Source organism: Salvia hispanica, chromosome 3, assembly GCF_029641045.1.
Source record: "Salvia hispanica isolate PSC_SH4W2 chromosome 3, Shi_PSC_v1, whole genome shotgun sequence".
In the NCBI taxonomy this organism is placed as follows: domain Eukaryota; kingdom Viridiplantae; phylum Streptophyta; class Magnoliopsida; order Lamiales; family Lamiaceae; genus Salvia; species Salvia hispanica.
Window position 1 is genome coordinate 19007456 of NC_142694.1, and position 23336 is coordinate 19030791.

The 23336-nt window shown below is 37.6% G+C and overlaps 3 protein-coding genes across 11 annotated transcripts; all 3 read right to left on the reverse strand.

Annotated features, from left to right (window-relative positions):
• Positions 1–5667: 5667 nt before the first annotated feature.
• Positions 5668–9292, reverse strand: LOC148930324 (G-type lectin S-receptor-like serine/threonine-protein kinase At4g03230). 2 transcript variants are annotated; one of them, XM_089067493.1, is made up of 7 exons: positions 7934–9291; positions 7613–7780; positions 7331–7524; positions 6902–7112; positions 6576–6813; positions 6275–6425; positions 5668–6154 (listed from the first exon to the last, which is right to left on the reverse strand). In XM_089067493.1, the coding sequence occupies exons 1-7, from the start codon at positions 9216–9218 to the stop codon at positions 5840–5842; spliced, it is 2562 nt and encodes an 853-aa protein (XP_088923619.1). In that variant the 5' UTR covers positions 9219–9291; the 3' UTR covers positions 5668–5839. The 2 variants fall into 2 exon arrangements, with proteins under 2 accessions (XP_088923619.1, XP_088923620.1); XM_089067494.1 differs by having other exon boundaries at positions 5988–6154; positions 6280–6425; positions 7934–9292.
• Positions 9293–12247: 2955 nt separating this feature from the next.
• Positions 12248–15730, reverse strand: LOC125209452 (G-type lectin S-receptor-like serine/threonine-protein kinase At4g03230). The gene is made up of 7 exons (XM_048109049.2): positions 14336–15730; positions 14010–14183; positions 13728–13921; positions 13446–13656; positions 13121–13358; positions 12846–12996; positions 12248–12740 (listed from the first exon to the last, which is right to left on the reverse strand). Exons 1-7 carry the CDS (start codon positions 15642–15644, stop codon positions 12426–12428), a joined length of 2592 nt encoding a protein of 863 aa, XP_047965006.2. The 5' UTR covers positions 15645–15730; the 3' UTR covers positions 12248–12425.
• A 2736-nt stretch (positions 15731–18466) lies between these two features.
• LOC148930325 (G-type lectin S-receptor-like serine/threonine-protein kinase At4g03230) lies at positions 18467–23285 on the reverse strand. Of its 8 annotated transcripts, none has more exons than XM_089067496.1 (10): positions 23185–23211; positions 22968–23097; positions 21415–22503; positions 20846–21334; positions 20634–20762; positions 20394–20563; positions 19979–20189; positions 19657–19894; positions 19298–19448; positions 18467–19029 (listed from the first exon to the last, which is right to left on the reverse strand). In XM_089067496.1, exons 3-10 carry the CDS (start codon positions 22271–22273, stop codon positions 18715–18717), a joined length of 2562 nt encoding a protein of 853 aa, XP_088923622.1. In that variant the 5' UTR covers positions 22274–22503; positions 22968–23097; positions 23185–23211; the 3' UTR covers positions 18467–18714. The 8 variants fall into 8 exon arrangements, with proteins under 8 accessions (XP_088923622.1, XP_088923627.1, XP_088923624.1 ...); XM_089067501.1 differs by lacking the exon at positions 23185–23211 and having other exon boundaries at positions 21415–21963; positions 22147–22503; positions 22968–23178; XM_089067498.1 differs by lacking the exon at positions 22968–23097 and having other exon boundaries at positions 23185–23285.
• Between the last annotated feature and the right edge of the window lie 51 nt (positions 23286–23336).

Genomic DNA, 23336 nt, shown 5'->3' on the forward strand with positions numbered 1-23336 from the left:
TGATCATATCTTAAAAGAGCGGAGGACGGCGTACCTGTTTGAGACGAACCGGAGGCGGAGCCATGGGCACTCGCACTTTGGAAGTTGAGTTGGGTTTGGCTAGCGGTATGCCCATATAGTTCGGGATGAATCGTCTGCATGTGACGGATGAGAGAGCCATATCCCCCGGACTTCTTGAATTTGTATTTTTTGGTGCAGTAGTTACAATATGCCATAAAAAATACCGGCACTTCATTAGCGGAAGAAACTATTGGGACCTTTTTGAAATGTTTCACAAATATATCAGATTTATATTTAGTTTTTTCTCCGCGGCCGTCTTGTGAAGGGGGGGAGGGGGACATTTCCTCATTTTCGTGGTCACCACCATCACTGTCCTCATTATCATTGTTCAGATTAACATTAACATCATCAATATCGTAATCATCGACCGAGATGTAATTATCAGCATCGGATTCGGCGCCAACCGCGCCATGACCACCCAATTGGGATAGTGCAATGGCTGCAGCTGCACGACGATCTTCTTCCATCTACAAATAGTATACGTAGTATGTACGAATTAGAATTTAGAAGATGATGAACATAGAAAAATCATGAACTCAAACTTATTAAGTTATGACTTTATGTATAAAAAAAATAATATGCAAAATATTTTATAACTTACTTGTAAGCGAACAGCCTCAGCATGGGAAACCTCCTCCAAAATTTCTCGACGAGTAGGTCGTCGTGATTTTCTCGGACGGGTAGATTGATCTTCTGCAATTCCTTTGCCCCGTCGATCACGGTCACCACCACCACGAGAAGAAGACATATTTTTTTTTTATAGTAATGTAGTTGAACAAGTTGTAAGTTGTAACTAATATGAAGTGCAAATTATGAAAATTGATGAACAACTTAAGTAAACAAGTAGAGAGCAAATTGAGAGAATGAGGTAGAGAATAGAGAATTGAAGATTGAGAGAGAAATCCTTGTTAACACAAGAATGGGGTGAGTAGAAGTGATGAAGAAGGGGGTATTTATAGATAAAAATGAGGGGAAAATCTGATATTAAAAAAAAAAAAAAAAATTTGAAATTCAAAATTTGAAACGGTCGGAAACCGCCGGTTTTCGGTCAGAAACCGGCGGTTTCCGACCCCTTTTCAGACCCTACGCCTGAACCCTAGACCCTACGCCTGAACCGGCGGGAACCGGCGGTTTTGTGTCAGGAACCGCCGGTTTTCTGACACAAACCGCCGGTTTCCGACACAAACCGGCGGTTAACCGTGCTTTTTCAGACCTACCCCCTGCAACCCTACGAACCTATCGGCGAACGGCTATTTTTCCGGTTAACCGGCGGTTCAGGCGTGTAACCGAACCGTAAGAACCGTGTAACCGGATTTCGAACCGGAACCGTCGTCCGGTTCCGGTTCTGGTTCCGAACCGCCGGTTAGAAACCGGCGGTTAACCGTCATCGATACTTGCAATTTAGCAACATCTTCATGATTGCAAAACAATATGTACAATGTCTTTCTCTTGACACATATTTACATCACTAGCATCGTTGATCAGCATATTAATGAAATTAAAGCAAGACATTAAGCTAAAGTCATAATTATCTCAGATGACATCTTAAATGCAATAACAATGGAAAAGAATACTTAGCTATTGTTGTTGATGAAGAAGATATGAAGGTTGAATTAAGAATAGAAGGCAAAGGAAAATAACATGATGTCCGTCAAGCACTTTGAACTCTACCATAAATGAATGTCATATGCTTTCAAATTCATCACCGACCTAGAAGAATTGTTCATCCCTTGTGAATCGATTCTTGAGCTTTATTTCCTACTCTTGGTTGATTATATTTGTTGATAATTAGTACAAAAGTATTTGAATATTCTTCGTCTTGTGGAGGGTGAGGTTAGGGGATGCAAAGGTTAGACTAGGTGAAGAGGTTCTTCTCCTCTACGTTTTCCATGGAAGTTATGTCATCCTATTATCTTAAAAAACACAATAGCTTAAAGACTTGCTCAGAAACGATATGTCTCGATGTATTAAAGAGAAGAGCATAATGGAACGTGATTCTCCAGCCTATACATATCTCGAAATACGAACAATATCCAAGACAATCAAGACGCTAACAAATAAAGTGGTAAGTTTCATTGCATTGCAAATAACATATGAGGAAGCAAGAGACACAAAGCATTATTTCAGCCAATTCCTTGCTGACATATCTTCAAGAGAACCTTATGTTTAAAAACCAGTCAAAACAGATTTAAAAAAGCATCTTATGCAATATGGAGTCTAGTGCTCTGAATAAAATCTCAACAAAGACAACTCTAACAATTTTTGAATTAAAGTTACAATTTTCCTATATTGTTTTAAATTAAAATTTTAGAAATAGAGCGAAATTTCCTATGATTATTTTATTCATCCAAATTTTATATAAGTTGCAATTACTTAACAACAGCGTTTCAAATGAAAATATAAACAATGTCTATTATCATCTGCTGAGATAAAAAAAAAATAACGGTCACCACATTTTTCCAATATCTGGTCCTCTGCTAGCACATCATCAACAGGTGGTTTTTCATTAAAGAAATCTCTGCAGGAAATTTTAAAATTGTCACTTTCAATATTAAAAAAAAAAAAATTGCTAATTTGATTCAGTAATAAAATCAACCTGGTTACATATTGAAATCCACACCCATTAACTCACCACACAAGAAATTATTAACATTTCAAGGCATAAACTTTCGGATTTGGAAAAAAATTATAATTTCCGACGAAATTAAAGTGTACTAATGGAAAATAAAGAATATATATAATTCCGGTTTAGATCTACGATTATTTTGCATATACATTTCAGATCTGGAAGTTAGAAGTATTTTCTCATTTTCGAGAATATCAGCTAACAAAATGAAACAACAATTGAAAAATAAACGTAATTTAGAGTTTAGATCTACTATTATTTCGTATTTTCAAACTGAAAAAGGATGGATAATTAGAAGTTTCGATCCATAATTTAGAGGGTTTCTGGATCTACATCATATAGTTATGGAGATCTGTTGAAATCCGCTATAAAAAAAACATGGTTTTTGGTTTAAGAAGTTGAGGTTACTCCACGAATCCATACTGAAATATGCAATGTTTTAGCATTTTTGAGAGATGAATAACGAGCAAAGTATATCTATTATTCTGAAAATAAAGAATTTGTGGAAGATAGGAAGAAAGAGAATAACCAATAATTCATCCAATTTGTCAATAGACGTTATAGTGGAGAAATTTTGTATGAGACAATTAAATAAATTGAGAGGTCCATATGTTGCCCAATAGTAGTATCGTGTAAGGTAGGATTGATAATGGAATATATATAGTTTTATTAGTTTTGTAGTAAGGTTTAATTTTTGAAAGATCGGATAGAACTGATACAATTAGAAAATGTTAGAGATCATTAGTAGACATTTATCAAGTCAATAGTGTTGTGATCATTGGAGATCCGCTTTACACAATAAAAATTAATGACTAAATCAAAATATTATCTTATACCCTCCATAATTTAAGGCTTTATTTTGACTCAAAGAAAGTGGGCCGAAAAAAATTAGTGAGACGTGTGTCTTGTTATAAATTTTGTGTAATGAGTTAATAGAAAGTGGGTCACACTCACCAAAAGTGAAAAAAACAAATGAATGTGGACATTATTTCGTAGACGGACCGAAATGACAAATATGAACATTTTTACTTTAATTATAACTATTTGAAATTCTAAAATATTTACTTTAATTGTAAAATTAAAATTGGAACTCAATTCCAAATCACATTTTTTTATGACAAAAAGTAGATTTGAAATTAAAACTCTAATTTTAAATTGAAACACACAATTCCATGGTATCAAACAATATTCCCCAATAAAATATAAACGTATGCAATCCTATCCTCTATTGCCAATTGCCATAGAGTATGATATTTTTATTGCATTCATGAATGATCAACATCGACACGACTTCATGATTGGCCATATTAAACAGCTCAAATATATTATTAATTGTCCATCACGTTTTTATTCATAAAAAGTGGAGTAGTATTAACTTGAAAGCACAAACCAAATTTTTATTAAGTAATGTATGGTTTATTAAAATGAACATTTTTATTCAATAAGTATCACCTTCCTAGTTATTTTAAATCAAAGCTATAAACTAACTATCTTCTGAATCTCCTTTTAATCTTTCTACATATTAATTGGCCAATTAAGTTTGAGTATTCTACATACATAGATGCAATATAAATATTAGTCATTGCATCGAACACTTGTAGTTATTGAGCATAGAACTTCATCAAAGAAATAACAATCAACAAAAGTCGCCATTTTATTTATATGAGTAAAGATAAATTAGCAAAAATTGTACAATACAATTACTCTTATATTTTAAATCGGTTTTTATTCAAATCGGTTTTCTTATTAATTTATATCTTTATTTAATTGCCCTTCTGTTATATTTGTAAAGATAAATCACTTATTAACATACATGGAGTCAATTGAGGATTTGAGGCAATTAAGAATTTTGTTATAATTGTGAAGTTAATAGTCGATTGAGGTAATTAAGAAATCCCATAAATTGAGGCAATTAAATTTTGGTAGCCGATTTTTATTTTGCAAGTCTTAAAATATCAATGTAAATTTTAAACTTATTTCAACAAGGATCGTTAAATTCAAAAACATTACGTTAGAACAAGTATCGTTAAACTTATTTCATAAAGTGCTTGAATCCTTAAAAAATTGAGCAATATCCATGGCTATCATCAATGATAGTATGTACGATATGTTTGGATCTGACGATGAAGATGAAAATCTGTGGTCACAATGCACGCATGCTTATACATATGGATAGAAAGAAAAACAACTTAAATGATTTGTGTTATATAGTAGTTGTGTGATGGTATGAGGCGAGAGATAAAATGGAACGAAGAAATATACTCATATTAATCAAACTTCACGTGCCCTATCCTTCTCTCATAGTTTTGACCACAACTGCTCATTGATCTAATGCACCATTCAGGCGATTATTTAGTTTGCAGAAGAAATAAAGTCATTCTTGTTAATGGAAGAAGAAATAATGCACTGATTAGGAAAATGTAAAATGTTGATTATGGAATACTTTTTTTCCCAAAATGATCAAAGAAGGGTAATAATGTAATACCTTAAATTAATTAATAATCATTAATGTGTTATTAATGTAAAAATACCTGAAATGTCCAATTTTATATATACAATTTTTGTTAATTTATCACTACCGAATTCATAACATGAAGGTTAGTTTGTTCAAGAAGTATTAGGTGCAACATTTCCTTTTTTTTTTCAAATCATTCTCATGTTTGTGAATTCTTCTGTATCAGTTTATCATTTAGTACTTAGCATAAATCTTATGATTAAAAAAAAAATAAAACCAACGTTTATCAAATTAAATAAGCATGATCTCCATGTGAAGTCAACCCTTAATACTATATAATTGAAGATATATTACTGTAGTACTCCTATTTAGCAATCCTAGGGACATAAATTGAATTTGTTATGCAAATTTACCATAAAAAAATTAACATAATAATATTTAATATTTGTCCATATCATTTTCTCTTTCTTAAAAATTGCATAACGCAATTTTTTTTGATGGAAAACAAAAAAATTTGAAGCATGTATGAAAAACAAATCCAAATGAATTATACTTTTAGCAAAAGAGTTTCATAACAATGTGATAAAATTAGTACGATATGAAATCAAACTACCATTCTATTCACTTTGAATTGCCATACACTTTTATTAGACTTATATTACACCAATAAATAATGTTGATTCTATAACAACCTCACATCACCGCCCTTGTGCCATACTAAAGGTGACCTCGTTGACGGAGACGGAGTCCGGTTGGGCGGACGAAGATGACGACGGCGTGCTCGAGAGCCGTCGCCTCACGACGAAGGCCGGCTGAGTCGGGACGGGAAGAGAGCTGGTCTCACTCCCCAGCATTACGACAATAGTCGCCATGGAGGGACGTTCGTTGGGATCTTCTTGGACACAGAGTAACCCTATGTTTATGCACTTGATTACCTCGGGTTTCTCGCATGAATCGGACAGTGTCGGATCGATCAGGTCGAGGGACTTGTTGTCACACCACAGTCCCCATGCCTGATCACATTGCAGCTTCAATCAGACATTGCAGATAATAATACTAATAATAATACACGCATTTTAAGAAAAGATGAAAGAGTTGATCAAGGTGTGATACTGATAACACTAAACACTCACATAACCTAAGAGATTTAGGACTTGTTGAGGATTATAGAAGCCTGTGTTTTTCTTCCCACTTATGATCTCCAGCATCACAACTCCGAAGCTGAAAACGTCAGATTTGGTCGAGAATTTCCCATCCAACGCGTATTCAGGAGACATATAGCCACTTTAAGAAAGCAGAACAAGTTTGTTTTAAGACTAATTGTCTGAAATAACACAACTTTTACTTGAATTTGCAATCGTCACACCACTTCCAAAACATTGAATTTGTATGTTGCGGATAAGCATCGAATCAAGAAAGTGTTTGTAGACTTACTAGGTTCCGACCACTTTGTTTGTGCTTTCTTCTGTTCCCATGCCTTGAACGATCCTCGCCAAACCAAAATCCGAAATCTTGGGGTTCATATCTTCATCTAGCAAGATGTTGCTCGTTTTCAGATCACGATGAATGATTCTCAACCTCGAATCTTGGTGAAGATACAGCAGCCCTCGGGCTATCCCCAATATGATCTCGAACCTCTTCTTCCAGTCGAGTAGCAACCGGTTGTGTTCGTCTAGAAAAAGAAACACGACATAGCATAAATCTTTGCGCGGGTAATCAAGATGGAGAGTGAAGTACTATAATAGTATAGCTGCACTAACCAAATAAGAAGGCATCTAAGCTTCTATTAGGCATGTATTCATAAAGCAAGATTTTTTCACTTCCCTTGATGCAGTATCCCAGAAGCCTAACTAGATTCCTATGTTGAAGCTTGGCAATCAAGACGACCTCATTAAGGAATTCCTCGATTCCTTGGCTTGAGCAGCTCGACAGCCTCTTCACTGCAATTTCATGTCCCCCCGGAAACATTCCCTGCAAAAGTTTTTCAACTCTCAAAGCACAATCATGAAGTCACAGGAGAGTGTTAAGAATTTTAGGAGCCCACATCATTTATACGACATAGTCTAGCTTAGTCTCTTGTACTACTATGTATATGTGGCCTATAATGAGTAATAAATATATCTATGTACTTCTCCGCATATATCTATATTTTATTGTTCTACAGAGAGAGTGATGTATTTCGTGGTCACCTTATAGACCGGCCCGAATCCACCTTGCCCAAGCTTATTTGCATCCGAGAAATCGTCTGTGGCAGACAAGATGGAATCAAGATTGTAAAAGGGAAGATCAATCCCCTTGCCATTTTCTTGCATCAAGTTATTGACTTGTCTTTCACTCTCAGTCGAGAAGAGCACTGGATTAGCTTCGGCGCGTCTGTGATTACCTACAGGGAGAAACAAAGAACTCGGTAACTCAAGTCGAGTCGAATTAGATCAAAGGTGTGATCCATTGTATCTCTTCTTTTCATGTACCTTGTCTTTCAGCCGCCCTCCTTCTATACAAGATACAGGCGGGGAAAGAAAGTAGTATAATCCCACCTACCAAAGCAACGATGGCAATCACATATACTTTTTGTGAGACGTTCCGACTCTTAGGTGCCTGAGCCTCAGGGTCATTTCTTGCGTTCACCCCACCTGCACCTGCGCAAGCCAACATTTGATTTAAATGAACTCTTCCAATTTCACACAATCGACAAACAGGGAATAAATCACAAGCCTTCTAATACTTACGAGTAGAATTCCAAAGTTTTAACAAAACATTCAAAATCGCAACAGAAATAAGCAAGAAACTACCTCCAGATATGCGTAGAAAAAGGTTAATGCTAGCAGCATCAACACCATCATCCTGATTAAGATTTTCGAGTACAGGACTCGTCCAAATCCAACATCTCGAAGAACTCTTCCCCGTTCCTCTGCTGCCAGAATCCCCGTCTTCGAAATAGTAGGCCTGACACTTGCAATCATTCAAACATACATCTTTGCAGGCTTTCTCTTGTCGAGCCTCATCAAACGGCTTGAAGCCCCCGCCCACTCTTACAAGCGGTATCTTCACAAACGTCTTCCTACGGCTGCACTCCGCAGGCGGGACCCTGTCACAACCATCAGAGTACATCCCAGCATTCCAGTCTTCCGAGGAAACAGGGGTGAATCCATCAGGGCACGTGCACATATGCATCATTGATGTACCGGATGATTTGCAAACACCGAACTTCCCACATGTGTTGTACACGCTGCAAGGATCATCGGGCGCTGGCCACACACTTGACCAGCTCACGACATCACTCCGATCGTAGTACTGTATCTGTCCTGAAGCGTTCATCACCAGCCTTGAATTGGTGAAATCAGGTGTAAACGAAGATATGTTGAATCTATCTGTCTTTCCACTTTTCGTGGAGCCTGATAGCATTTCGACTACGAAGAAAGGCAAAGTGTCCTTCATGAATGAACTAGGCTCGTTGTTTTTCCAACGGATGTTGACAGATCTCTCGTATATCACATACACACCTTGCTCTTGCAAGAATGAGTAGTTTCCTATAGCTGGATCGCTCAGACTCGTCCACGAGCTCAGCTTCACAGTATCAGACAGTTTCATACCAGGAAGAAAAGTATCAGTTGGCTCGTCGAAACTCTGCCACACTCTTGCACCTGATGAAGCATCAACAAGAACCAAGTTCCCGGAATCCAACAGCTGCAGTGTTCTGTTAGAACCTGCAGAAATCACAAGACTTGTAACGGGGCGAAGTTCACCATTGCCACACTCAACCTCGACATTTCCATTTTCCTCACGAATCCGAACCCCTCCACATGAAACGGGCAGTGGTTCCTCTCTTCTGGCAACCCACACGACGGTTCTTGGCGACACGTTGTGATACCATATGCCCAAATATTTGCCACCATTGCTATCGAAAAAACCGAGCTCAAATCGCCCCTCAGCTGATACAAGAATCTTGTCACTCTCCTCCAATGGCTCTCCAACGCTGATGCTATCTCTACCCTCGCATTTACAACAACACGAAATCACAAATAAGACGACGAGAGAGAAGGATAAGGCTGTTAGAGAATGCATATAGCCCATCATCACTTCAAGAGTGATGAATACTAGCCAATGAATAATCACAAAGCATTCTTATCATCTCTGAATGATTATTAATTTTCTCTTTTCCAAGGATAACTACTTAATTTAACTTACTGAGCAGAAAATTCAGCCCATGGACTATTCTTCTTCCACCCCTCCACAGAATGTGACGTGACTCTCCATGTTTTTTGTTTGTTTTAGGGATTATACTAAGAGATAGTAATAGACCCTACTTGCAGTAATAGACCCTACTTTGAGCAAATAGTAATGCTTACCGAAATTTTAATTTAATCTGATATTGCTACAGCCAAATTTCCCCTTCATATTCAAATCAAATGAAATTGAAAAATTGGTATACAAAACCAAAATTGAATTAAACTTCAATATCATTAATTCTATGCGACATTTCATCAAACACTTTGTCTACGATACTGATACTGATACTGATACTGATACTCAGTCAACGCGAGCTTCTACCCAATTTATTTACCACCATAAATTTTCACTGGAAAAGGTAAACAAACACAAAATTTGGTAGAAACCTAATTCAATTCAGCGGGCAAGATGTGAGCCATGAAAAGCTAAAATCAAGGGACCCTACTTGCAGTCACATTCCATTCCTCAGTCGATATTGAAAATTCTCAATAATTGACGACAACCTTTGCCATATATGGAGTATAATTGTACCACTAAAAAACATGAATTCTTAATTCTGTAGAAGATTATAAGAATTGAAAGAGCGCGGAAGATATATATCACCTTCAAATCTTCAACAATCGGATGCACGTGAAATAAATGATTTAGACATACTATTAAACAAATGAATTATGTACATGTAACATTAACTATAGCCAGGGTTAACACTCGCCCTATCTCAACTTTTTTATTTTCCACCCTCCCTATTTCCATTTTCTACTTCATCATTATTTTTATCTTTTTAAAATTTATGTTACTAAAGTGAAAGAGAAAATGAGGAAGAGAATGGAATAAAAAAATCCGAGAAAGAAGTGAAAATAGGAAAATGGTAAAAGAAAAAAATTGAAAATCTATGGTCCGGGCTCCGACAATAAAGGATGATAGGCCGGACGACTGAAGGGCATGGACCATGTGAAGATCGAGGGCGTAGGGTGAGTCCCTGCTATAGTGGACGATAGCATCGGGAGCGAGTGCGTCTTCGGCGCACTTGCGTTGCTGTTTCGGTATTGGTCGAAGGCAGACAAATTCATTTTCTTTGGACCACAATAAACACTGGCGCTGCACTTCACAATCTCTCAAAAAAAACTTTTGCCATTTGCCGTCAAAGTCATGGTAGCATGAAAGAAGCTTTGAAATATGTTTGGGTCTAAGTCATTATTGGAGCAATATAGCAAGTGCAGTTGGTGCACTCTTTGGTTGAGGTTGAATGAGTTATTTGGATATTTCATATTCTCGTTAGTGTTTTATTAAAATGAATGAAGAAAATTGAAAGAATAGATGTAAATGAATTTGGATGCAATGAAACGTTGGGGAAATGAGTATTATAGGAGCAATATATAATAAACCCAGTAAAAGTAAATGAAAAGAGAAGACAAAAAAATCTGGTTGATTGAGAAGCATGCGACACGAGCTGCCACCACCCCTGCAGCGGGCCGGGCCGTCAGGCACCACTCCTTTTTTCGGGCTGCTCTAACCATTGACTAACAACTTTACCAAGTCTCCGGTTCGAATGAAAGTGTCATTTTTAATACTCCCTCCGTCCCAAGCGTCCCAAGGAAGATGACCCCTTCCTTGGGCGGTACGGGATTTTATGCAACTTTATTTTGTGTGTTAAGTGGAGAGAGTAAAGTAAGAGAGAGGGAATAAAGTAGAGATAAAGGGATTTCCATTTTAAGTAATGAGTCATTTTGATTGGGACAAACCAAAAAGGAAAGTGAGTCATCTTCAATAGGACGGATGGAGTATATATATATATATATATATATATATATATATATATATATATATATATATATATAGGGGCATGTTAGGTGCCACCACCCCTTAAAATAACACCATACCACCATTCCTAGCCAATCATTTGTACACGTGGACGAATAATAAGCTGCCACGTGGCAAAAAAAAAAATCTGGAAAAAGACGGTCAGCAATTTGCTGGTCTTTAGCCAGCAATATTTCTTCTCCAGCAATATCCGACACACTATACAGCAATCTATAGATTGATGTGTAGTGTTTGTAATATTGTTGTGTAGCGTTTATAATATTGTTGTATAAGCGGTGTCACGGTGTCATTTTAAGCAAACTAAAACCAAATGACAACCCCTCTTAAAATGACACCGTGACACCGCTTATACAACAATATTATAAACGCTACACAACAATATTACAAACACTACACATCAATCTATAGATTGCTGTATAGTGTGTCGGATATTGCTGGAGAAGAAATATTGCTGGCTAAAGACCAGCAAATTGCTGACCGTCTTTTTCCATAAATTTTTTTTGCCACATGGCAACTTATTATTCGTCCACATGTACAAATGATTGATTAGAAATGGTGGTATGGTGTTATTTTAAAGGGTGGTGACACCCTAACATGCCCCTTATATTGCCACCACAGAAATCGACATCATGCGATTGTTCGACGTTAAAAATGAAGTGGCAAAATTGAATAATTTTCTAAATTGACTTGGATGTAAGAGGAATTTGATTCTTTCACTGAAAAGTAGTTAGAGATTGCAATTTCAGAATTTCTGAATTCGTTCATATGAATAATCGCAAATAAGTACTGTATTAAATAAAACATTTGCATTAATCTTTAAAATGTTATATTTCCTCTAAATTTTTAAAATGTACTACTGTTAAATGTACTTACTTTTCAACATTTCTATCAAATAGAATTTTTTTTCGAGTTGTTATGACTTATGAGTTATGAATGATTCCAAATAAAAAAAAATGATTCCCAATACAACAATAGTATTTCATATTTGTAGCATGTATGAAAAACAAATCCAAAAGAGTTTCATAACAATGTGATAAAATTAGTACGATAAGAAGAAATCAAACTACCATTCTTTTCACTCTGAATTTCCATACACTTTTATTTGACATATATTACACCAATAAATAATGTTTATTCTATAAAATTGGCTCTAACTTCGAATTACCATACACTCCAAATATATATGAGGAAAACATATCAAAGTGATTTTACTATGTTGCTCACAACCTCTCATCACCGCCCTTGTGCCATAGTAAAGGTGATCTCGTTGACGGAGACGGAGTCCGGTTGGGCGGAAGAAGATGACGATGGCGTGCTCGAGAGCCGTCGCCTCACGACAAAGGCCGGCTGAGTCGGGAGAGGAAGAGGGCTCGTCTCACTCCCCAACATTAAGACAACAGTAGCCATGGAGGGACGTTCGTTGGGATCTTCTTGGACACACAGTAACCCTATGTTTATGCACTTGATCACCTGGGATTTCTCGTACGAATCAGACAATGTCGGATCGATCACGTCGAGGGACTTGTTGTCACACCACAGTCTCCATGCCTGGACACATTGCAGCTTCAATCAGACAATGCAGATAATAACAACATACACATTGGAAGAGAAGTAGAAAGAGTTGATCAAGGTGTAATGACACTAAACACTCACATAACCTAACAGATTTAGGACTTGATGAGGATTATAGAAGCCTGTGTTTTTCTTCCCACTTATGATCTCTAGCATCACCACTCCGAAGCTGAAAACATCGGATTTGGTTGAGAATTTCCCGTCCAACGCGTATTCTGGAGACATATAGCCACTTGGAGAAAGCAGAACAAGTAAGTTTTTAGACTTAACTGTCTGAAATAACCACTTCTAAAACATGGCACTGGTATGTTGGTAATACAGATAAACATTGAATCAAGAAAGTGTTGTAGACTTACTAGGTTCCCACCACTTTCTTTGTGCTTGATTCTGTCCCCTTGCCTTGAACGATCCTCGCCAAACCAAAATCCGAAATCTTGGGGTTCATATCTTCATCTAGCAAGATGTTGCTCGTTTTCAGATCACGATGAATGATTCTCAACCTCGAATCTTGGTGAAGATACAGCAGCCCTCGGGCTATCCCCAATATGATCTCGAACCTCTTCTTCCAGTCGAGTAGCAACCGGTTGTGTTCGTCTAGAAAAGAAACGCGATATAACATAAATCTTTCCGCGGGTAATCAAGATGGAGAGTGAAGTAGTATAACAGTATAGCTGCACTAACCAAATAAGAAGGCATCTAAGCTTCTATTAGGCATGTATTCATAGAGCAAGATTTTTTCACTCCCCTTGATGCAGTATCCCAGAAGCCTAACTAGATTCCTATGTTGAAGCTTGGCAATCAAGACGACCTCATTGAGGAATTCCTCGATTCCTTGGCCCGAGCAGCTCGCCAGCCTCTTCACTGCAATTTCATGTCCCCCCGGAAACATTCCCTGCAAAAGTTTATCGATTCTCAAAGCACATTCGTGAAGTCACAGGAGAGAGTGATGGATTTCGTGGTGACCTTATAGACCGGCCCGAATCCACCTTGCCCGAGCTTATTTGCCTCTGAGAAATCGTCCGTGGCAGACAAGATGGAATCAAGACTGTAAAAAGGAACATCAACCCCCTTGCCATTTTCTTGCATCAAGTCATTCACTTGTCTTTCACTCCCAGTCGAGAAGAGTCCCGAATTAGCTTCAGTTCGTCTGTGATAACCTGCAGGGGGTAACAAAGAATTTGGTAATCCAAGTCGAGTCAAATTAGATCAAAGGTGTAATCCAACGTAGCTCTTCTTCTCATGTACCTGGTCTTTCAGCCGCCCTTCTTCTATACAAGATACAGGCCGAGAAAGAAAGTAGTATAATCCCACCAACCAAAGCAACAATGGCAATCACATATACTCTTTGTGAGTTGTTCCGACTCTTAGGTGCCTGAGCCTCAGGGACGTTTCTGGTGTCCACCTCACCTGCACCAGCACCTGTGCAAAGCCAACATTTAATTAATGAACTCTTCCAATATCACACAATCGATGGACAGGGAATAAATCACAAACCTTCAAATACCTGGGAGCAGAATTTCAAAGTTTTTACAAAACATTCAAAATCCCAACAAAAACAAGCAAGAAACTACCTCCAGATATGCGGAGAAAAAGGTTAATGTTATCAGCATCAACACCATCACCCTGATTAAGATTTTCGACATCATTTGTCCAAATCCAACATGTTGATGAATTTTTTCCCGTTCCTCTGCTGCCAGCACTGCTGTTTCCGAAATCAAAATAGTAGGCATGACACTTGCAATCATTCAAAGTTAAACACTCATCTTTGCAGTGTTCCTCTTGTTGAGCCTCAGTAATCGGCTTGAAGTCTCCACCAACTCTCACAAGCGTTATACTCACAAACATCTTCCTATTGCTGCACTCTGCAGGTGGGACCCTGTTACAACCGTCAGAGTACTTCCTGATGTTCCAGTCTTCTGAGGAGACGGGAGCGAATCCATGAGGGCACGTGCACATAGGTATCCCGGATGAGTTGCATACACCGAACTTCCCACATGTGTTGTACACGCTGCAAGGATCACTGAGAGCTGGCCACACACTTGACCAGTTCATGCCATTGCTCAAATTGTAGAACTGTATCTGTCCCAAAGAGTTCAACACTAGCCTTGAATTGTTGAAGTCAATTGTAAACGAAGATCCTTCGTATCTACCATTCTTTGCATTTTTTTTTTTTAACTCTGTGGTAGAGCTTGAGCCTGATAGCATGTCGTCGATGTAGAAAGGAAAAGTGTCCTTCATGAAGGAGCTAGGCTCGTTGTTTTTCCAGCGGACGTTGACAGAACTCTCGTATATCACATACACACCTTGCTCTTGCAGGAACGAGTAGTTTCCTATAGCTGGATTGTTTGGACTCATCCACGAGATCAGCTTCACAGTATCATTCAGTTTCATACCAGGAAGAAAAGTATCAGTTGGCTCGTTGAAGCTCTGCCACAATCTTGCACCTGAAGAAGCATCAACAAGAACCAAGTTCCCGGAATCCAACAGCTGCAGTGTTCTGTTAGAACCTGCAGACCTCGCAAGACTTGTAACGGGGTAGTGAAGTTCACCGTCGCCACACTCAACCTCGACATTTCCATCGTCCTCACGAATCCGAACACCTCCACATGAAACGGAAAGTGCCGCTTCTCTTCTCGCAACCCACACGACGGTTCTTGGCGACACATTGTAATACCATATGCCTAAATATTTGCCACCATCGCTATCAAAAAAACCAAGCTCAAATCGCCCCTCAGCTGATACAAGAGTCTTGTCACTCTCCGTCAATGGCTCTCTAACGCTGATGCTATCTCTACCCTCACATTTAGACCAACACGAAATCATTAATAAGACGACTAGAGAGAAGGAGAAGGCTGTTAGAGAATGCATACAGCCCATCATCACAACAAGAGTGATGAATACTAGTCACTTAATAATCACAAAGCGTTCTTATCATCTCCGAACAGAATTAATTTTCTTTTCCAAGGATAACTATTTTGTAACTTACTGAGTAGAAAATTCAGCCCATGGACTAGTCTTCTTTCACTCCTCACAGACAGTGACGTGACTCACCATTTTCATTCCAATGTTTTTGTTTGATTTTTAGGAATTACACTAAGAGATAGTAATAGACTTAACTTTGAGCAAATGATACTTTACTGAAATTATAATTTAATCCGATACTGCCATAGCCAAATTCCCCCTTCATATTCAAATAAGTACAGTGAAATTAAGTATAAATGGCTACGTTTGGTAAGTACCATGAGCCATACAAATTGGTTTTAAATCTGACTAGTTAGCAAAATCAAATGAAATTGGAAGTTAAACACACTATTAAATGGATTTGATTTTTTAAAACTGGTATACAAAACCAAATTTAGTTTCCCTTATAATAACAAAGAAATGTTGATTTACTACATACACAATACCATTATCACAATTCTATGCGACATTTCATCAACCACCTTGTCTACGATACATACTCAATCAATTCTCGCTTGTAAGTTCTACCTAGTTTATTTACCACCATAAATTTTCTCTGCAGTAATCAGTTAACTGAAAAAATGTGCTAATTACTACAACAACAAAATTTTGTAGAAAGCTAATTCAATTCAGCGAGTAAGATGTGAGCCATGAAAAGCTAAATTACTGACCCTACTGGCAGTCACAGTCGTCAGTTGGCATTGAGATTTCTCAATTATTGACGACAGTTTCCACCATATATGGAGTGCAATTCTACCATTGTAAAAACATGAATTTCTTAATTCTGCAGAAGATTAAATGAATAGAAAGAACGCGGAAGATGTCACCTTCAAATCTTCAGCAATAGCCGATTTCATGAACGTGACGCGTCCTAAATGCGAGGAATCCACTTCATGCAGTGTGCTATGGGGTAATATGTGCTCCCAAATTTAAAAATATTACTAGTAATTTTTATCCATAAAAAAAATGTTCAACAACAATACGATCACATATAAGATTAACTTATTATTATTATTATTATTATTATTTATTAAATTCAAAAAAAATATTGTTATTGACACTAAGATGCACGTGATGACGTGAAAACAAATGAATCATGCATATAGTACTTCATTTGTCCTGATTATTTTTCTCGTTGCAAGTGATTGATAAAATTTAAGCGAAATGCAATACATTTACTCTATTTTACTTTATTCTTTACTTTAATTTTGTTCCTCCTATTTTATTCTACTTTATGTTCGTCTCCAAACTAAACTCAGATAAGTTATCACCCTTACCAAACATGTCATAAATAATTTATTTTATTCTACTTTCTGTTCGTCTCCGAACTTAACTCAGTAAATAATTTTTCTAAACCACTACTTAAAAGGAATCGGACAATACTTTTCAACAAATGAATTAGACATATATAGTACTACTAACTCCTACAAACTCTCATAAATTCATAATACACATGCCATCATCACCTAGGTAAGACCTCAATAAGTTTCTATGGTCTCACCATTTATTTATTTTTATTCTCCTATTTCATATACTTCCTCCATTCCATAATAGATATCACACTTTGTCTTATAAAAAAATTTTACATTTCTTTCTTTTAGAATTTTTTTTCTCCCACATCAATATAAATATAGTAAGTATTGTTTTCTCTCTCTACTTTCCTTTTAAGTTTGTCCCATATAGACTCGGGACACTTTTTCAGTGATCCGGACCGCTCGTCCATAATTTCAACAATTTGCTGATATTGAAACACAATGGTTTTAGATGCGTTAATAATGTCGTCCATAATGGAATGATGTGATGGTCATTTCGTAACGAAAATGGCTTACTTTTATTATTCATTTCAATCCATTTTTTAATAAAATAAGTAATAATGTCATGATACTAACTGTGAACATCATTATTTAATTATTGTGTTTGGCTTTAGAACTATAATAATCATAATATAGCAAGAGAATGGGAAATAAGCTGATAATCTCATTATTTATTTACTTGATGAATTGATTTACTTTCATTTTTTATACGGACTTAATTTGCTTGTATTGATAAATAAAACTTAGAATAACGATTCCATGAAGATAACATGTGTTCAAAATAAAGGAAATTTACAAGTTAAGCAGTATAAATTTAATTGATTATTAGATTATAGCGTTTTAAATTTTCTAGATGATTAGGATCATAATCATTCGATAAAAAGACTCGTGACCGCCTACTCTGATGCAACACCGGCAACTTCTTCAGTTGCACCCCAAATTAAAAATCCTAAATCTACCACTGTATAAGAAGCTTTGAAATATGTATGGGTTAAAAGACTTAAATCATGGTTTACGCAATATAGCAAATGTATTTGGTGCACTAATTTATTATTATACGAAAAAATAGAATATAAATGAAGAAAAAGGGAAAGAAAAAAATGCTATCGGAAGAGAAATAACAAAAAAAATCTTGTTGGTTGAGAGGCACGCAGCACGAGCTGCGTCTCCCGCCTTTGGCGTGGGCCATCAGGTGCGACTCCTTTATTCCGGTCGCTGCGGCCTGCGGGTGCTCTAGCATTGACTAACAAGTTTACCAAGTCTTCGCTTGGAATGACATTGACTTTCACTTATTTGTTTTAATTTGCCACCACAGAAGTCGACATCATGCGATTATTCGACGTTAAAAATGTAGTGACAAAATTGAATAATTTTCTAAATTGACCTAGATGTATACAACTTGTTCAATAAATATAAATCAGATCAATCTAAGAAATGATCATCCATCTCTGATTGGAATACACATTGAGAAACCAATCAAAGCCCCCCAACAACATTTTTATTTGGTACCATTGACCCAATATCTATTTATTATCATTATATATTTTTTGGCATGTGAAATTAATGAGTCGAAGAAGGGACCAATATTAGAGAACATTGGTATCAAAACCCCATCCGTTTTATTATTTTCTGCATCCGCCACTAACACAAACTATGAATACAAGGACAACCTCTCATCATCGTCCTTGCTCCATAGTAAGGGTGAGGTCGTTGACGGAGATCGTTTTTGGTTTCGTAGAGGAAGATGACGACGACGTGCTTGAAAGCCGTCGCCGCACAACGAATGCCGGCTGAGATGGGAGGGGAAGAGGGTTGGTCTTGCTCCCCAGCATCACGACAACGGTTGCCATGGAGGGCCGGTCGTCAGGGTCTTCTTGGACACAGAGTAGTCCGATGTTTATGCACTTGATCACTTCAGATTTCTCACATGATTCGAGCAACGTTGGATCGATCATGTCTATGGCCTTGTTGTCACACCACAATCTCCATGTCTAAATACAATGCAACTTCAATCAGCCAAAGCAGACATAAGTTGCTAATAATAATAGTAATAATAACCTAAAAATAAACACATAAATGCAAGATGAATATGTAATAACACTGAGACTTGTAACTTGTTTGATAGTAATAAAAACCAAAAAGTGTTCACGTAAATGCAAGATGAATATGTAATAACACTGGGACTTGTAACTTGTTTGATAGTAATAAAAACCAAAAAGTGTTCACATGAATGAAAGAATTGAATGTAATGCCACTCACATAGCCTAGTAGATTCAGGACTTGTTCTGGATTATAGAATCCTGTGTTCTTCCTCCCACTTATTATCTCCAGCATTACAACTCCGAAGCTGAAAATATCGGATTTGGTCGAGAATTTCCCATCCAATGCATACTCCGGAGACATATAGCCACTTGAACATATCAAAACAAGTTAGTTTCAGGCTAACTGTATCTGTATGAAATAACACAATGTTGCAATTTTCGCACGACTTATAGAACGTTGCAATTACATCACATTTTTGAAATGATGCAAATGCAAAATTAGATAGTGGTATTGATAGTCATGTTACTATTGCAGACTCAGATAAGCACTGAATCAATTAAGATTTTTTGACTTACTAGGTTCCGACCACTTTGTTTGTGCTTGCCTCTGTTTTCTTGCCTTCAACGATCCTTGCCAAGCCAAAATCAGAAATCTTGGGGTTCATATCTTCATCAAGCAAAATGTTGCTCGTTTTTAGATCGCGATGAATGATTCTCAACCTCGAATCTTGATGAAGATACAGCAGCCCTCGAGCAATCCCCAAGATGATGTCAGACCTCCTCTTCCAGTCGAGTAGCAAGCGATTGTGTTCATCTAGAAAAAGAATGTGATGAAGAATACATTTACGAAGATAACTATATTGATATATTAGACATTTATTTATGCTTTTATGCTAACCAAATATGAAGGCATCCAAGCTTCTGTTAGGCATGTATTCATATAGCAAGATTTTCTCATCTCCCTTGATGCAGTATCCCAGAAGCCTTACGAGATTCCTATGTTGAAGCTTGGCAATCAAGACGACCTCGTTGAGAAATTCCTCGACTCCCTGACCTGAGCAGCTCGATAGCCTCTTTACCGCGACTTCAAGTCCTTCCGGAAACTTCCCCTGCGCGAAGGTTTTACAGCCATTATAATGATGTTATTCCATCTGTCCCTGACTTCAAAACTCGTATACCAAGAAGTGGGCAAAGTTACTCTTTTTACCTCTTAATGCATCGGAAACCATATAAAGTAAAGAGTTTGCGTTGTTGACAAGGGAAAAATAGGAAGTTTGACATTAGTTTTTCTTTAAATTTCTGGAATAGGATACCTTATAAACCGGCCCAAATCCACCTTGCCCGAGCTTATGGGCGTTTGAGAAGTTATCAGTGGCACATAAGATCATGTCCAAATCGTAGAAAGGAACATCAATGGCTTTGCCATTTTCAAGCATCAAGTCATTTACTTGTCTTTCACCTTCACTGCTTTCCAAATTTCCCGCTGAAATCAAGAAATCATAATTTCATTGAGTTGAACTAGAATTTTGATTTCTGTTTTCTCATACATTTACCTTGTTGTTTTGCCTTCTTTCTTCGATAGAAGACATAGCTTGAGCACGAAACTAGTATGAGTGCCACAACCACAACAGAAACTAGAATTCTGTTTCTTCTCTTGTAGTCATTCCCCGAGTTTCTCAAGGCTGCAGTAGTGGAAGAAAGAAGATATTGGTCATAATTTCTTCACAATGAAGGTATTTTCTTGATTAGTCTAATAAAAAAAAACCTTCACTACAATTTGCCAAAGATCCATTCCATTGATAGCCCTCTCTGCAGTAGCATCTCGACCCATTGCCCCTATCACGGCAATCTGAAGCAGGCCAATCTTCACAGCCCATCGACGAATCACAGCTTGGCTCCAATGGAGGCTTCCAACCTATCTCTACTTGACGAGGACCAGTAATAGGTTCGAAATAGCACCAGTTAGTCACAGTGAATGGCAAAGAGTGATTGAGAGTTACCACATGGGTAGATGAGTTTCTGCTGTTACAAGTTTGGGCAGTTTCTGAGCCAACTAGAATAAAAAAATTACGATTCTCCTTATTGATGGAGGTGACTTGGTACTTCCCACTTAATGTGTTGAAGATGGTGGTGTTATTGCATTCAAAACTGTAGTATGAAGGATCACCACAACTAGGACCTGTGCTTAGAGGATACGGTATGCGAATTGAGCTGGTGGTGCCACACGGTTCACAGGTTCGTGCTGTGGAGTTTGCTGCAGATCACAATATGATCAGAGATACAGAATAGTGGAAACAACAGAAACAGAACAAGCATTTGGTGAAGTAATTTTACCGTTGGAGACACGTAGAGAGAGGCTAATGCTACCATCCATGGAATCTTGATGAAGATTTTCAACATTGTCCATCCAAATCCAGCATTTTCCATTAGTACGAGTTTCTCTGCCACGCGGATCATCATCTTTAAAATAGTAAGCCTGGCATTTGCATTCATTCAAACATGTCTCTTTGCATGACGCCTCGTTCTGAGCTTGATCAAATGGCTTGATGCCACCCCCAACTCTCACGAGCGTTATATTCAAGAATGATCTTCTGCGGCTGCATTCTGAAATCACCCTTTCACAGCCTTCAGAGTATCGCCCACCTTCCCAATCCTCCAACGAAACCGGGCTGAATCCAGGAGGGCAATCACACAGCACCTTGCTCTTTGCATTGCACACACCAAACTTCCCACAAGTGTTGTACTTGCTGCAAGGACCTTCAGGTACTGACCACAACAAAGACCAACTCCTACCATCGCTCAATCTGTAAAGTTGTATCTCCCCCGAAGAGTTCATCACAAGCCTTTGTGTTGTTATATTGCTATAATTGAAAAGTAGTTGTTCTACAAAAAAAGGTATGGTGTTCTTCATGAATGCATTGCGCTCATTGCTTTTCCAGTAAGTATTTAGAGGTTTCTCAAGTATTTCATATATTCCTTGATCTTTCCTAAAAGAATAATTCCCAGTACTGGGATCACTTGGACTAACCCACGAGCTCAATATAACAGTATCGTTCAGTATCATACCAGGAAGAAATGTATCAGTTGGTTCATCGAAACTCTGCCAGAGTCTTTCACCTGAAAAAGCATCAACAAGAACCAAGTTCCCACTATCCAACAACTGCAGTGTTATGTTAGAGGCTCTAGGTCCCATTGAGCCCACAGAGTATGTAATGAGGGCAACCCATCCATTTCCGTTACCACACACGACCTCAGCATTTCCACCATTTTCTCGAATCTGAATTCCTTCACACGAACTGGGCAGTGGCTCGTCTCGTGGTGCAACCCACACAACGGTTCTTGGAACCAACTTGTGATACCATATGGCCACATATCTCCCCCCATTCTCAGCTGTGAAGAAACCTAGCTCAAATTCGTTCCTAGCTGATACAAGAGTTTGATCACCAAGCAACGGGTTAGCCACATCAATGCTATCTCTAGCCTCACAAATCAAACGAGACGAAGTAAAGAAAAATGCGATAACAACAAATGCAGAGACAAAGAGAGAACCCATCCTGCTCAAATCCAATCAATCAAGAAAAAAACACATTTTATCATACGCAAAATGCTGACACATTCAATTTCCCAACATGCCAATAGCATCAAGTAAAATTGAGAACAATCAACCTAAGCACATGCAAGTTGCACCAAAGTAAAACAAGTCTACCGCTGTAGAAAATGACAGCAACCTGCCAAATTTATTTATGTTTTTTGCGTCGCCTTACACCAACTCTTTGGTTTTTTATACATAGTTACCGACTTATGGCTGTTTTCAACTCATTTTTGCAAAGAGCATTAGCCAAGTCTCACACACAAACAAAAAAAACAATGCGTTAAACTTGAATAACCTTTATGCTTCTCTACCCAGCCAATTTGCTACCATCATCAGTGTATGAATTAGTTCTTTGACTAGGGCTAATTCAAATCAGAATTTGGGGCGGCAGATGATTCAGAACCCCCCAATTACTAGCCACAATTCTACAATAAAAAAAGTGTGTTTATGCAATTAAGCAAAATACGCAGCAAAAATCCTTTTGATTTATCTAGATCATGACAGAAACTCACCTCCAACTCTGGATAATCAGCTCAAATTAACACTACTCATAAATTGAATATTTTTTGACACAGAGATTTGCAATACAGTCGAATTGTTAATTAGAAAAATGATTAAAGCCTAACAAGGCCCAATACAAAATCAGCCCATAAATCAACACAAA